This window comes from Drosophila sulfurigaster, chromosome 2R, assembly GCF_023558435.1.
Source record: "Drosophila sulfurigaster albostrigata strain 15112-1811.04 chromosome 2R, ASM2355843v2, whole genome shotgun sequence".
Classification (NCBI taxonomy): Eukaryota; Metazoa; Arthropoda; class Insecta; order Diptera; family Drosophilidae; genus Drosophila; species Drosophila sulfurigaster.
This window is the reverse complement of record NC_084882.1, coordinates 37,530,244-37,544,734: the sequence shown is the minus strand read 5'-3', so window position 1 is coordinate 37,544,734 and position 14,491 is coordinate 37,530,244. Positions and strand designations below refer to the sequence as shown.

Below are 14,491 nucleotides of genomic sequence, written 5' to 3'. Positions count from 1 at the left end.
CAGTTTCTCTGTACGGTATGCGTGATTCGTTTAATTTCAAATATAGGCAAGAAAAAGAATAAATATATATTATATATATACAAAATAATGTATATATTAAATAAACAAATTGTTTAAGATAATCACTGATTAAAGGTATGAATACCAAATTTTATTAAAGTAAAAGACAAATAATTAAGTATGTTCGATGCATATTAAAAATTGGGTGAAGGGGTCAAGAATTCGAAATCTACAACGGTTATGAAAATCCAAATTTCATTAATCACAACATTTAATATGGGGCTTTCGTCCCAACAGTGCGAGGGCCAGTTACGGCTGAAACTGACACTTCTTTGACACTTTGTTTGCTGCCGCTGACAATTCTGCGCTGTGGACTGACTCCCGATGATGAAATTGATCTAGAGACTCCACCTGAAACACCGCTTTTGATTGGGCGAGCTGCGACAATTGGCTTCTGAAGAGTTGATCTTGGAACAGCAGGTGCGGCCGCTAAGGCAGCTGGACGTCCGCCTTTGATTGGTCGACCTGATCCGACTACGGATGCAGAAAGTGGTTTCGGTCCTACTCCTGCGGCAATTGGTTTCTGTAAAGTCGATCTTGGATACGGGGCAGCTGGACGTCCGCTTTTTATTGGACGACCTACTCCCACTGTGGATGAAGAAATAGGTTTCGGAGCAGCGCGTCGAGGTGCGGGTGCAGATGAACGGACACCAACCACACTCTCCGTTAATGATAAATTGGTAGATGCTGACGCTGACACCGTAACTTGGTTAACACCTAGGTTGGCAGATCTAGCAGGTCCAGAAGCTCGACCAGCTTCCTTAGATGGAGGTACATAGGAAATGGCTGGTCCAGCTACAGACCCTTTAGAAGAAGGACGACTTATAGCTCCGCCTGATGAAAGGTTCGAGGAAGCTGGAGGATGAGCGCCAACTATATATACAATACAACTCAGCAAAAGGACGTAGGAAATTGCCATTTTTAGTATCGTATTAAGATCAAGAATTGACTTAAAGGTTGCTTTCTTGACAAATGATGATGTTTCAGTTGAATTTCAGCACTTTTATAGTTGAATCTTCAGAATCTCAAGCTATTACGTTCTTCGACTGATATTAAATTGTTTTATTATAAATTAAATCGGAATGGAATTTAATTAGAATGCCTGCATTCAAAAAAAAAACACATACTTTGTACAATAATGAGGTCATATACATTAGTTAATTAGATTAGATAATTAGATAATATTAATATTTTGTATAATAATGAGGTCATACCCATTCGTTACAATTACAAACTTTAAAAAACAAGTAAGAAAGCTACAGTCCAGTGTGCTCGACTGTAAGATATCCTCACCCATTTTTTCTACAACCATATTTTCACCACATCTGTATTCCGAAAAAATAATGAAGTATACCGAAGTCTATATGTGGTACATAAATATAGTACTGCACTCAATATTAAATATATATTATCTAACTAACTATTTATCACCCTTCAAACCAGCTGTTGTTGTTAACCGTCCTGTGGTCCAAAATCCTGGGCCTGTTGTTACACCACAAATTTTACCTCAACCAACATATCTAATAATAGTCTATTACATTTTTTATATTGCAAATTAAAAGTATATATTTATGTGAAAATGATACGAGCAACAGAAGGTTTTAAAAATAAAATGACGATTTTTTCGTAAAAATATCTTATTTCACTTAACAACAACAGAGTAAAAGCGATTACACACAATTTTCCGTCGATAATTTAATAAGTAGCCAATTATTACTTATTAGTCTAGTGTTCTTCTCTACCAAATCAACTAAAAGTTTAAAGCCAACAAATTGGGATCAAAATTGAGTGTAACACAAAGTTTCCCATTATTCTTGAAAAGTTAAAATAATATTGAAGATGCTTCTTATCAGTCTGAATGGGATTTTCCTTTATTTATACTATGTTGTACTAGTGCCAGCATTGTTTTCTGATATAAATATTTTTGTTGACTTTGCTTGGTGCTTCCTGCTATTCATTGTTTTTGGTTTTTTTTATTTCGATGGTGTAGTTTCTTAACTACAAGTAGCTTTGGTCATTATACCTTCGACAAATATAAAAAGCTAAGCTTGTTAAATAAAAAAAAAAAACAAAAAAAAATGTAAAAATTACAGGGTTGTTATATTATTGATGGTTGAAAATTGCAGTTTATCTGTATCCCGAGTCTATGCTGAATCACATATACTATATGTGAGTTTTATTTACTATTAAATATATGCACCAATGACCACATTGTGTTTTGATAAAAATATTTTAATTTAGTTTACCTGCGATTCATTTTACCTTCGACAATATGGCAAAAGCTAAGATTAAAAACAACAAAATAAATTGTCAGTTTTCAATACTCTTTTATTGGTGTGTGAAAATTGCAGTTTCTCTGTACGGTATGCGTGAGTCTATTTCAAATAACATCAATTCGTTTAATTTTAAATATAGGCAAGAAAGGGAATAAATATATATTATATATATACAAAATACTGTATATATAAAATAAAAAAATGGTTTAAAATATTCACTGATTAAAGGTATGAATACCAAATTTTATTAAAGTAAAAGACAAATAATTAAGTATGTTCGATGCATATTGAAAATTGGGTGAAGGGGTCAAGAATTCGAAATCTACAACGGTTATGAAACTCAAAATTTCATTAATCACAACATTTAATATGGGGCTTTCGTCCCAACAGTGCGAGGGCCAGTTACGGCTGAAACTGACACTTCTTTGACACTTTGTTTGCTGCCGCTGACAATTCTGCGCTGTGGACTGACTCCCGATGATGAAATTGATCTAGAGACTCCACCTGAAACAGGTCTTCCGCTTTTGATTGGGCGAGCTGCGACAATTGGCTTCTGAAGAGTTGATCTTGGAACAGCAGGTGCGGTCGCTAAGGCAGCTGGACGTCCGCTTTTTATTGGACGACCTACTCCCACTGTGGATGAAGAAATAGGTTTCGGAGCAGCGCGTCGAGGTGCGGGTGCAGATGAACGGACACCAACCACACTCTCCGTTAATGATAAATTGGTAGATGCTGACGCTGACACCGTAACTTGGTTAACACCTAGGTTGGCAGATCTAGCAGGTCCAGAAGCTCGACCAGCTTCCTTAGATGGAGGTACATAGGAAATGGCTGGTCCAGCTACAGACCCTTTAGAAGAAGGACGACTTATAGCTCCGCCTGATGAAAGGTGCGAGGAAGCTGGAGGATGAGCGCCAACTATATATACAATACAACTCAGCAAAAGGACGTAGGAAATTGCCATTTTTAGTATCGTATTAAGATCAAGAATTGAATTAAAGGTTGCTTTCTTGACAAATGATGATGTTTCAGTTGAATTTCAGCACTTTTATAGTTGAATCTTCAGAATCTCAAGCTATTACGTTCTTCGACTGATATTAAATTGTTTTATTATAAATTAAATCGGGATGGAATTTAATTAGAATGCCTGCATTCCAAAAAAACACAAACTTTGTATAATAATGAGGTCATATACATTTGTTAATTACATTAAATATTATTAATATTTTGTATAATAATGAGGTCATACCCATTCGTTACAAACTTTGCAAAACAAGTAGGAAAGCCGAAAGTCGAGTGTGCTCGACTGTAAGATACCCTCACCCATTTTCTCTACAATCATATTTTCACCACATCTATATTCCGAAAAAATAATGAAGTATTCCGAAGTCTATGTGTGGTACATAAATATAATACTACATTCAAAATTACATATATATTTTATGGAAATGACTTTTTTTGCTATATAAATAAAGATACATATGTATACTATACTACTATAAATATTTATTATTACTTTATATACATATATAGTAAATATATACTTTATGCGACCCGAGATCTCTGCTTTTAACTACTTCGACTTCAACAAACGAAATATTATAAATAATTTAAAAATATATTTAAAAACATTATTTTTGCGTATAAGCAGATTAAACCACTTTAGTAACTTAAAATACATTGCCGTATTATGTACTAATCCACCACAAAGTTGAAAGGATTAAATGTTGCCCTTTATCTATCCGTATGAATACCAATCCATCTCTCTGTACAAAGCTTTAGGAGCTGGAGGTTTACATTTTTTTGTTAGACTTTTAAGTACCGAATTTTTATCCTCGCAAAACAAAAGTGTTTTATTTTGGGATACATAAGAATAAAATTTGATTGTGATCATATGAAAGATATCGAATAAGGGGTAAAAGTCTACTAGATGTATTAGCTCTGATTACAAATCTCGGAATAACAAAATTGGGTTACAAAAACAATTTAATTATAAGACAGTGTGTTTGAAGTTTATTTTAACGTACAAGAAAAATAATAATGCTTTTTAGATTCATATTCAAAATTAAGTGCTGAGGTCGATGATTCAATGATAGCTGCAAGTTCGATTACACAAAACATTTAATAGGGAGCATGTGCCCCAACAGTCCGACGGCCAGGAGCTGCTGAAACTCCAATTCTCTTGGCACTTTGTTTACGGCCGCTAGCGATTATGCGGTCTGCACCGGATGATGAAATTGTTTTAGGTGCTCGTGCTCCGACTATTGGCTTCTGTGCAGTTGGTCGTGAAACACCACGACCAGAATATTGGGGAGTGGGACGTCCGCTTTTAATTGGTCGACCTGCTCCGGCTGCGGATCCTGAAATTACGTTGGGTCCTGCTACTGACGCAATTGGTTTCTGCTTAGTTAATCTTGGAACAGATGATCCATGTGACCCATGTCGGGTAGCTGGACGGACACCAGCCAAACCCTTAGTTGAGGGTGAATTGGAAGGTGAAAGTCCTGAGCTTGTGGTTTGGCCAACAGCTGGTCTAGCAGCATTGACAGTTGCAGTTGTGCGCTGGGCAGTGTACTTTGATCCAGTAGATCCTATTTCCTTAGGCGGAGGTAAATAGGAATTCGCAGGGACAGAACCACTGCCTTTGATCGCGGCAGGTGCCTTGCCAGTCGCTAACGGATACGACGGAGCTGGACGATGGGCCACAACTCCATATAAGAGACAACTTAACACAAGCACATGGGAGAATGCCATTTTTAGTATTAGTGTTAAATTCCGATATGGTTAATCTAATGATGTTCATCCAGTCGAAATACAACACTTTTATAGTTGAGACTCCAAATGATTTGTAAGCTGTTTTCGCATTTCCACTGAATTTTACATTGTTGATTATACTTTTGATTGACATGGAAACCATTATTAATTTGTCCAAAATAATAAAGTAATAATTAATCATATATATTAAACACATTATTACACATTCATATTTTAAAAGTAATTCAATTTAATTAATCCGTTGATGGCCAATGGTTATCCTATACTACATATTTGAGGCAAATTAAGGTTTCAAAGTCATGCTGTCTCGTTGACTATAATGTTTATATTTTTTTAATTTTCAAAACAAATGAAACCCTTTTGACTCTTTAGATATTTGCTCCTTCTAAACCTTTCAGTCAGTATGCGTTAAATGTAAACAGATTTTAGATTGCAACTAAAAGCAAAGAGTAGTATTTCTAAGTGGTTAATAGGTCATTCACTGATTTTATCAAATAAGTTCATTAACATTACTGAACTGCGTATTTTAAAATTATTTGAAGATGTTAATCATTTTTGTAAATTCCAACGGCATACGTCACATTTTGTAAAGCTTCTTAGAAATATATTCCCGCATAACCGGGTATCAGGCGTCAAAAAGTATGCAGATTTCAGATTATTCAGATTATAACTAAAAGCAATGAGTAGCTGTGCTAAGTGGTTAGTATTAAGTCATTCACCGATTTATATCAAATAAGTGTATTAACTTGTCTTATCAATTGTAGCATACATATTTTGAATTTTAGAGATTCTAAGAAATATCTAACATATACAAAAAATGGGTAATTTGTGTATACAATGATCCAAATATTTTATGATATATAATAAAAATAATAGTAAATGTATGTAATTACAATTATTTTATTAACTTATATATAATAACACAGATTATTTCCATGGCGATTAATATTTCAATTTGATTCTCCCACGACTTCGGCCAACCCAATACGTTTATTTTCCGCATCATAAACACTATAGAATAGTGTTAGGAAGATATTGCCAAGTACCCAGAATTCTAAAGAAACTGGTATAAAAGCGCTTGTGCACATCTTTGTATTTAAAGTTTCAAATTCAACAATATAGTTTATAGAACTAATCGAATAAATTTTTCCCCCAATACGGAGGTCAACATTTGGTAATTGGGTTCGTTCACAACTCAGTACATAACTATTGTTTTCTACCTTAGCACCAATGGCTTCATGTAACTTGTCAAAGACTCGATGCGGTACCAAAATTAGCGATGTCCCCGTGTCTAAAATAGCATTCACGTTATCCTCGATTTGCTTGCTTCCCACAAATACACCAGACATCTTAAACTGCCAGTATCCAGTATCCAGAAGTGATACGTAGTGAAGTACCCCTTTGTATTTATCAGCATCGATCGTTCCAAATTTGATATTTCCACCGTAGTTGTCCCCAGTCGTTCGTCTTAGATAAACCGAAAACAGACATTTTTTGATATGGTTCTGTTGACAGAGAAGTTGAAAGAAGGGGATAGAATCTTTCCAAGCAAGCTGGCCAAAGCCTAATCCGACAATGCCATCAAATTTCGTGTTGACAAACGTTGGCTGATAATGTAGCAATGTTTCGCCAAAAATTAAGCCAGATAGCTCAACACCATCCAATAGTAATGTGTCCTGAGAAAGGTAGCCACTTACATTCCCGTTTCCATAGACAGAAGTGAAGTTACGGCCAATTCTTCTATGGCTTGAGGACATGTTTGCATTGTAACGACTATGTAGCTGACAAGCGGAATTGATAGTAAGACAGTTGCTAGAAGGTAGCCACGTGTTTGCTGAGCCGGTGTCAAATAGCACATTGAAGATTTGGGGAGGTGTTCCCATACCAACACACCCATAATATTCCACATTATCGCGAGTGTTTAGAGAAATTTGAATTACACCTGACCCCGAAAAACTGGGAGATCTTTGACTGACCATAGATTTTTCTGATACTTTTAAGGAACCTTGCTGCATACGACTACCGACTGTCGTAAGAAATAAAATAAGTAGCTCGCAGAATAGCAATGACAAAAATTGAAACATCTCGAATGCAAGTTACAGGTAAACTAACATTTTTTTTTAAACCACTTTTCGAATAACGGCTTACAGTTGTTTGCAGTAATTAACCCATTCTATTAATGAAATATGCAATTTTTTTTGCAATTATATGTTTTTCAGCTTAATTAGCTTTTGTCAAAAGTGCTTGACTGCAAGATTTGCGTTACACGCCCACAATCATAATTAAACGGAACATGCATACTGAAACATTAACTATGCAAATTATAACGGAAAATTTTCATTAGTTTGACTTGGGCTACAATAAACACAACAATACCATACCAGTGTCCTATATATGTATTTGAACTTAAACAAGCACCAATATTAAATGAAAAAGTTTACTTGGGTTATCTACAAATATGCATACACATGTATGTACATATATCCGTTCGACGATTTCAACGAAAAGGTAATGCACGAGCACAACAGTTGCCAGATATGAAGTATTTTTATAAATTAAAATAATATTGACACAATTTTTGAAAACAAATATGCAAAAAACAAATAATTATTATACACGTAAAGAGTCTATACATGAATACTTTAATTCAGTCATTATTAAAAAAATTTCATACCGCGAGAAAGTCATAACCCTAGAATGAAAAGTGCACAAACTTTTGATTATAAGCTAACAGTGGTTACATTTCTAACTGTTATAAGTATTATATATGGACAGTTATCTACAATAGAAGGTTAAGCAATTAGATGACATGCAGGACATTGGCATTTTTAAATTTTAAGTCATTTCATTACAGTGCCAAATAAATGTCACGATGTCTGTCCTACCGGATATCGCGTTGTTTGTGGATTCCACAATGGATACTTGCGAACGTTTGCCAGCAGTTGTGTGATGCGAATGTATAACTGCAAGTACCAAAAAGGTAAGTAACAAAAAAATTCAAAGGTTCAATTTTAATCATTAATAATTATTTTTTAATAGACTATCGAATCATATCTCAACAGGCATGTGAATTTATTAGCAATGAAGATTTACGAAAGTTAGAGCTTTAAAAGCGACACGGATGCAATATGAAAATACCGCTAGATGGCGCTACAATCTACGGCGCATGCGTTGCAAACATTTTTTTGTTGGCTGTGGCTTAAAGTCGTCAAGATATACTAACATACATATTTACATATAATCACATACGTGCTAATGTTTTATGCGAAACATCTGAGTAAATTACATTAGCATAACTAAAACATAATTAATTAAATTTAAACGATAACTTACCGACTCTAAAACATCAAGTATACAAATATTGCAAACGTTAACATCAGTATTTAAGTTAAGCAAGGAAGCTAAGTGGTTAAGATATTTGAATGTAAGTATACACAGTCATACATATGTATGTATGTGTATGCACATAGAGCAGAACAACGTATAGCAAAAGTGTGTTTGGCCAGGTCAACATTTAAAAAAGAGCTACCAAAGTGAACGCGGAAAACTCTAAATAATTATAGCTCCTAAAGTGGCAAGTTTTATTAACAGGTTAGTTGTCTTTCAGTTTTAGAAGGTGTATATACGTTTTGCACACTACTAATAATATAATTACACAAATACATATATACTACATACACACATATGTGTGTATAACATATTTGTTTGTTCAATTCCAAATGTTATATGTATGTTTAATGCAAAAATGTGAAAATGTATGGAACAATCATTTTACTAATATTTTCTTAAATCAAAATTCTGTTTTCCTATATATGTATGTATATTTGTATAACATTTAAGTTGATATACGCACATACATACATACATATGTTCATACATTTCTAGTTAAATATATATACAATTATATGAAAAAGCAAATATAAATATCTGATAACTAACAATTTAATAATGAATTGCGAATAAATTTCTTGACAAAGGTATGATTTTATATAAAATGCTCAGTGAATGAAATTTTATATTATCCCAATACACCATATTGAAGCCTATTATATATTTATATACATAAATGTATACACATGTCGTTATATACATTTTTACATATGTATACAAAATATAAAATCATATTAAAAAAATGCTTCAGATCCAGACAACTTTCATTACTATTTACGCTTACAAGTAAAGTAATTCAAAAAAAATTAAAAATAAATATGAATGGAAACAAATTTAAAATATATATTTAAATTAAAATCTATAGTAATAATAACCTTGATAAGTGGGATCTTTGGAATTCCTATAATTGTATTTATAGTGAAATTTGTTAAAAATGCCTTTGCCATTAATATTAATGTTACTCTGAATATATGAAAATACCGAAAGTTACCATACGTTGATTATAATTTCTATGCAGTGTGACCATATATAGAATATTCTAGACAGTATGAAGGTATGCATGTAATTAAAGACGTGTAACAAGTGTTCGAGTAGTGTAATAACATATTCTCTGATTCTTTAAAATATCAATTAAAAAAACGTCGTTACGAATTTTGCTTGTCGTTATATGTGTTTCTTACATCCTACAAATATTCAAGATAAATTATTATCAGCTGCCTTTTATTTACTTTAGGATATTTTGATGGCGTAAAATAGTCAATTTATAGATTTAAATCACGGTCACTTAGTTGCCACTCGGGCTTTAATGTTCTTTTAATTTTTATTGAATTATTAAAAAAAAATATATAGCGAGTCGATTTTAATAAATAATTTAAAATATTTCAATTTATAAATAATGGTTTTTCGCTAGAAAAGTGCAAGTTCTGTGCAATATGTTGATTTTGCTTATACCGGTGCGACGCTAAATTTGAAAAGAACTTGTAAGTTTTGACGTGTTGTACTGTAACTTTTGCAATATTAAAACGAAAGGAAATCCTTTTAACTTGATATATACAATGATATATGCTATTATAGAAGTTTAGTTCTTATCCGTTATGACCTTTAGAAAATGTGTATTCCTCGTATATGGCACTGTTAAAAGTGCGCAGATTTATTATTTCAGTAGTACAACGCGTAAATGATCATGCGAGTAATAAGCCCACAACACCAAAAAATGATTAATAATAAAAAAAGGAGTGGCAATAATACAGAAGTCTTATCTTCCAAAGGGCATGTATTATGATATTACGATTATGTTATTACTCTTATATTGTTAAGAGAATAGTATTTTTAAACGCTTACTTGACGTTCTTTAATACCTTAGATCCAATAAGAAGTTGTCTTTGGTTGGTCTTTCCATCTAACCTTGACATATGTATATGTACATTTATATATGTATATGGGTGTGGTCGATCGTTATCTATAGAGTTAAAATACATTAATGATTCTATTTTAATATTACTATTCAGACAATACCTACGATTTCCTAATCACTTGCTTTTGGCATTCATCTGGGCAATACATTGCCGCCGTGTACCGCAAGACTGGGCAAAATTATGAACTTGTGCTCCTCGGCTGGTGCAACTGCATCAACTACATCACTATCGTCTACGGGAAACACCGAAAGTAACGGGAGCGGCCAGTCTGAAGCGACGCACTGCTTTGGTGGTGGAGGGGGAGGAGGAATCATTAGCGGTGCCCGAGATCCATCGAGCGGATTTAGCAGCGATCAAAACCTAACACACAACGAAAACAATACAATTATGCCGCCCGAGACACGTCCCAAGATGGTGACGGTGAAGCATCCTGAATCAAATAAACCCAAGCCAACCACTAAAAAAATTGTTAAAAACATTCAAGCAGATCAAGATGTTATAAAAGCGTTGCAACGTTGCCGCGATGAAGGTGAACTAAATCTTAAGTGATCATTATAATATCATTATTTCATTATATACCAATCATTTTAGGTATTAAGCGCTTGGACCTCAGTAAATCCTCCATCACCGTTCTTCCCTCAACGGTTAGGGAATGTGTGCATCTCACCGAGCTTTACTTGTATAGCAACAAAATTGGACAGTTGCCCCCGGAGATTGGATGTCTAGTGAACTTGAGGAATTTGGCTCTAAATGAAAATTCGCTAACATCGCTGCCGGAATCGTTGAAGCACTGCACACAACTAAAAGTTTTAGACTTGAGACACAACAAACTTGCTGAAATTCCACCGGTCATCTATAAACTGCTCACATTGACCACTTTGTATTTGCGTTTCAACAGAATCACAACTGTGGCAGATGAGCTGCGTCAGTTAGTCAACCTAACAATGCTGAGTTTGCGTGAGAACAAAATCAAGGAGTTGGGGTGTGCTATTGGCGCGCTAGTAAATTTGACTACACTCGATGTATCTCATAACCATTTGGAGCACTTACCGGATGATATTGGCAATTGTGTAAATCTAAGTGCACTTGATCTTCAGCACAATGAGCTACTTGACATACCCGATAGTATTGGTAATTTGAAGTGTCTGGTACGTTTAGGTTTACGATATAATCGACTAAACTGTGTACCCATTTCGTTAAAGAACTGCAAATGCATGGATGAATTTAATGTTGAGGGCAACGGCATTACCCAGTTGCCAGATGGCATTCTTGCTAGCCTGAGTGCATTGACAACGATTACACTGTCACGTAACCAATTCACCAGTTATCCGACAGGGGGGCCAGCGCAATTCACTAATGTGTATAGCATAAATCTAGAGCACAATCGTATCGACAAAATACCCTATGGTATATTTTCACGAGCTAAGGGCCTAACAAAATTAAATATGAAGGAGAATATGCTAACTGCTTTACCACTAGACGTAGGCACCTGGATTAACATGGTCGAACTCAATTTGGCTACAAATGCACTGCAAAAATTACCAGATGATATAATGAACCTGCAAAACCTGGAAATACTTATTCTTTCCAACAACATGCTCAAAAAGATACCCAACACAATTGGAAATTTGCGCAAGCTTCGAATTTTGGATCTAGAAGAGAACCGCATCGAAGTTTTGCCGCATGAGATTGGTTTATTGCATGAACTGCAGCGGCTTATATTGCAAACTAATCAGATAACCATGCTGCCACGTAGCATTGGGCACTTGAGCAATCTTACACACCTATCTGTTAGCGAAAACAATTTACAATTTCTGCCAGAAGAAATTGGTTCACTGGAAAGCCTGGAGAACCTTTATATAAATCAAAATCCAGGCTTGGAAAAGTTACCATTTGAGCTGGCATTATGTCAAAATCTAAAGTATTTAAATATTGACAAATGCCCACTCGGCACAATTCCACCAGAGATTCAAGCTGGAGGACCCTCTTTGGTCTTGCAGTGGCTTAAAATGCATTCACCTTACCGGCAAATGTGAGATGTTGACGGCGTCTGGCGAACCGTCTATGTGGGCAGTGACTGTTATTATCAGTACGAGCTACAGACGGTGCAGCAGACGCATCACAAACAAACAGATAGAGGGGCCAGCGAGCGGCGCTAACGCTGCAAGTTTAGCCTTGTTTTCTCCCTGTTTCCTACTCTGCCAGTAAAACTAATATCTTTCCCAATGGGTTTGGAGTGTATTGTCAGGCCGATAATAGCTTTAAAATATACCAATGTCCCGAGTTTTGTAATACTGCCCCGATTTATTTCACCCTATTTTTACATTTATTTGTTAAATATTTCACTTTCAAATGTATTGTCGAGTAGGTTTTTGATCGATATTTGTACATTAAGCTAGTCATAAACAATTAAATAAAAGCTTTCGATGGTGTAGTATGAACCTAATCTCTAAATCTATTGCCGTTATACCCAGCTAAAGCAAATGCTAATCATAAAACACGAAAAACAAACGCCAAGGAATTGTTTGAAAAAAATGTATAACTATGACATAGTTAAAACCTACTATTATATAAGTATATATATATATTAATATATATATATGTTAAAGTAATTGTATTAAAATTGAAAGATCATTGTTTGAGTGGTTTAAGCAAGTAATATGCATTAAATTGAGGTGTACATATATAGAAACGATATACTTCATCGATAATAAAACTACATAACATAATATGTATTTAAATACATTACAAATTTATTTGCTTTTAGCGAAATACGAGTCAACAAACCAATAGTATATACTGAAAGTAAACTATTGTTCACTCACATGCATTGTATGTAAGCTTAATACTTGGTGTTATCTAGTCGAAAAAAAAATTGTAAATTTATCAGTGGTTTGTGTGCGTTAAGGTGTCACTTGAACTTAATTTTCCGCATTCATTAGCATTAATTTACACAAATTCTTCCCTTCGAAAATTTTCGTGATTTAAAAAGTTTTACCATTGACTGTTTTACTAAAACATAACTGAGAGTTATATTCAAGAAGCTCAAAATAAATTATATTTTAAGAAGGTTTATTTTTTAATAATAAAAATGGGCTGAGTTTTCCAAGATAAATGGACTTTAAACTTTTAATAAAAATATATAAATTTAAATCAACGAATGCAAAACTATGAGTGTATAGATACATACATAAATATAAATTACTTATTCATATACGTCATGCACATTACAAAACATTAATGAAAAAAATCAAGTTATATATGTTCATGCCGATATGTGTATAGTTCGCTTATTCGATGGTAGACTGTATGTATGACCTATTACTTAGTGGTGCACTAAACCAATAACCTAAAAGACATACCCATGGACAACTCACAAAAATACAAAAGAATTATACCAATGTCCACAATCAAAAAACATTCAGATGCATTCGTTAATACATATGTTTGCTATTTTCATTAATAATCAGTTCAAAAACCGACTATTAAGTATCCAAAGTCCGAAAATCTTTGTTCACTTTTGATTTTTGATGAATGATCATCAGATGCATGAACGCTTAGTCATCTGAGCTGAACTTAAATACTTTACTCTAATCATTAAAATATTGAGCGAAAAGTAGACATATCTAATAAAAAGAACTCCGGTGTCTCAACTATAATTTACTTATTATAACATTCCAGTGTGGTCGACATACATACATACATATGTGCATATAAACAATTATACATAGCTGTAGATGTATACAAATAATAAGCTATGTAAATATGAAAGCTCATAAAAAAGGAAAATAAACAGAATGTTAAATGTGAGTAAAACAGAGACATTCAATTTAATTAAATTGCAATCACAATTAACAAATATATGTATATGTTAAATTAAAGAAAGAAATCGAAAAACTTTAATGTAAAGTTTTCAGAAACTCACCATAATATTGAAATAAACGAAATGTTAATTTTCATTGTTAAATCACAGTTGATAACATAGAGCTTAAAAGCTCTTTTGCAATAGCATGCATCTGTATAAGTAGTAGAGAGATAACAAAAATGTATTGTCTGTTGTTGCGATAACACGGT

The 14,491-nt window shown here is 33.8% G+C and overlaps 3 protein-coding genes across 3 annotated transcripts; 2 read left to right on the top strand and 1 right to left on the bottom strand.

Annotated features, from left to right (window-relative positions):
* Positions 1-4,321: 4,321 nt before the first annotated feature.
* LOC133838786 (cathepsin D) lies at positions 4,322-7,440 on the bottom strand. Its single transcript, XM_062270012.1, has one exon. The coding sequence runs from the start codon at positions 7,193-7,195 to the stop codon at positions 6,062-6,064; it is 1,134 nt and encodes a 377-aa protein (XP_062125996.1). The 5' UTR covers positions 7,196-7,440; the 3' UTR covers positions 4,322-6,061.
* A 74-nt stretch (positions 7,441-7,514) lies between these two features.
* On the top strand, positions 7,515-9,219 carry LOC133838789 (U-Kazal-Dg21.2). Its single transcript, XM_062270015.1, has 3 exons — positions 7,515-7,619; positions 7,966-8,091; positions 8,151-9,219. The coding sequence occupies exons 1-3, from the start codon at positions 7,580-7,582 to the stop codon at positions 8,219-8,221; spliced, it is 237 nt and encodes a 78-aa protein (XP_062125999.1). The 5' UTR covers positions 7,515-7,579; the 3' UTR covers positions 8,222-9,219.
* Positions 9,220-9,767: 548 nt separating this feature from the next.
* On the top strand, positions 9,768-12,851 carry LOC133838785 (leucine-rich repeat protein soc-2 homolog). The gene is made up of 3 exons (XM_062270011.1): positions 9,768-9,982; positions 10,511-10,946; positions 11,009-12,851. Exons 2-3 carry the CDS (start codon positions 10,598-10,600, stop codon positions 12,451-12,453), a joined length of 1,794 nt encoding a protein of 597 aa, XP_062125995.1. The 5' UTR covers positions 9,768-9,982; positions 10,511-10,597; the 3' UTR covers positions 12,454-12,851.
* The last annotated feature ends 1,640 nt before the right edge of the window (positions 12,852-14,491 follow it).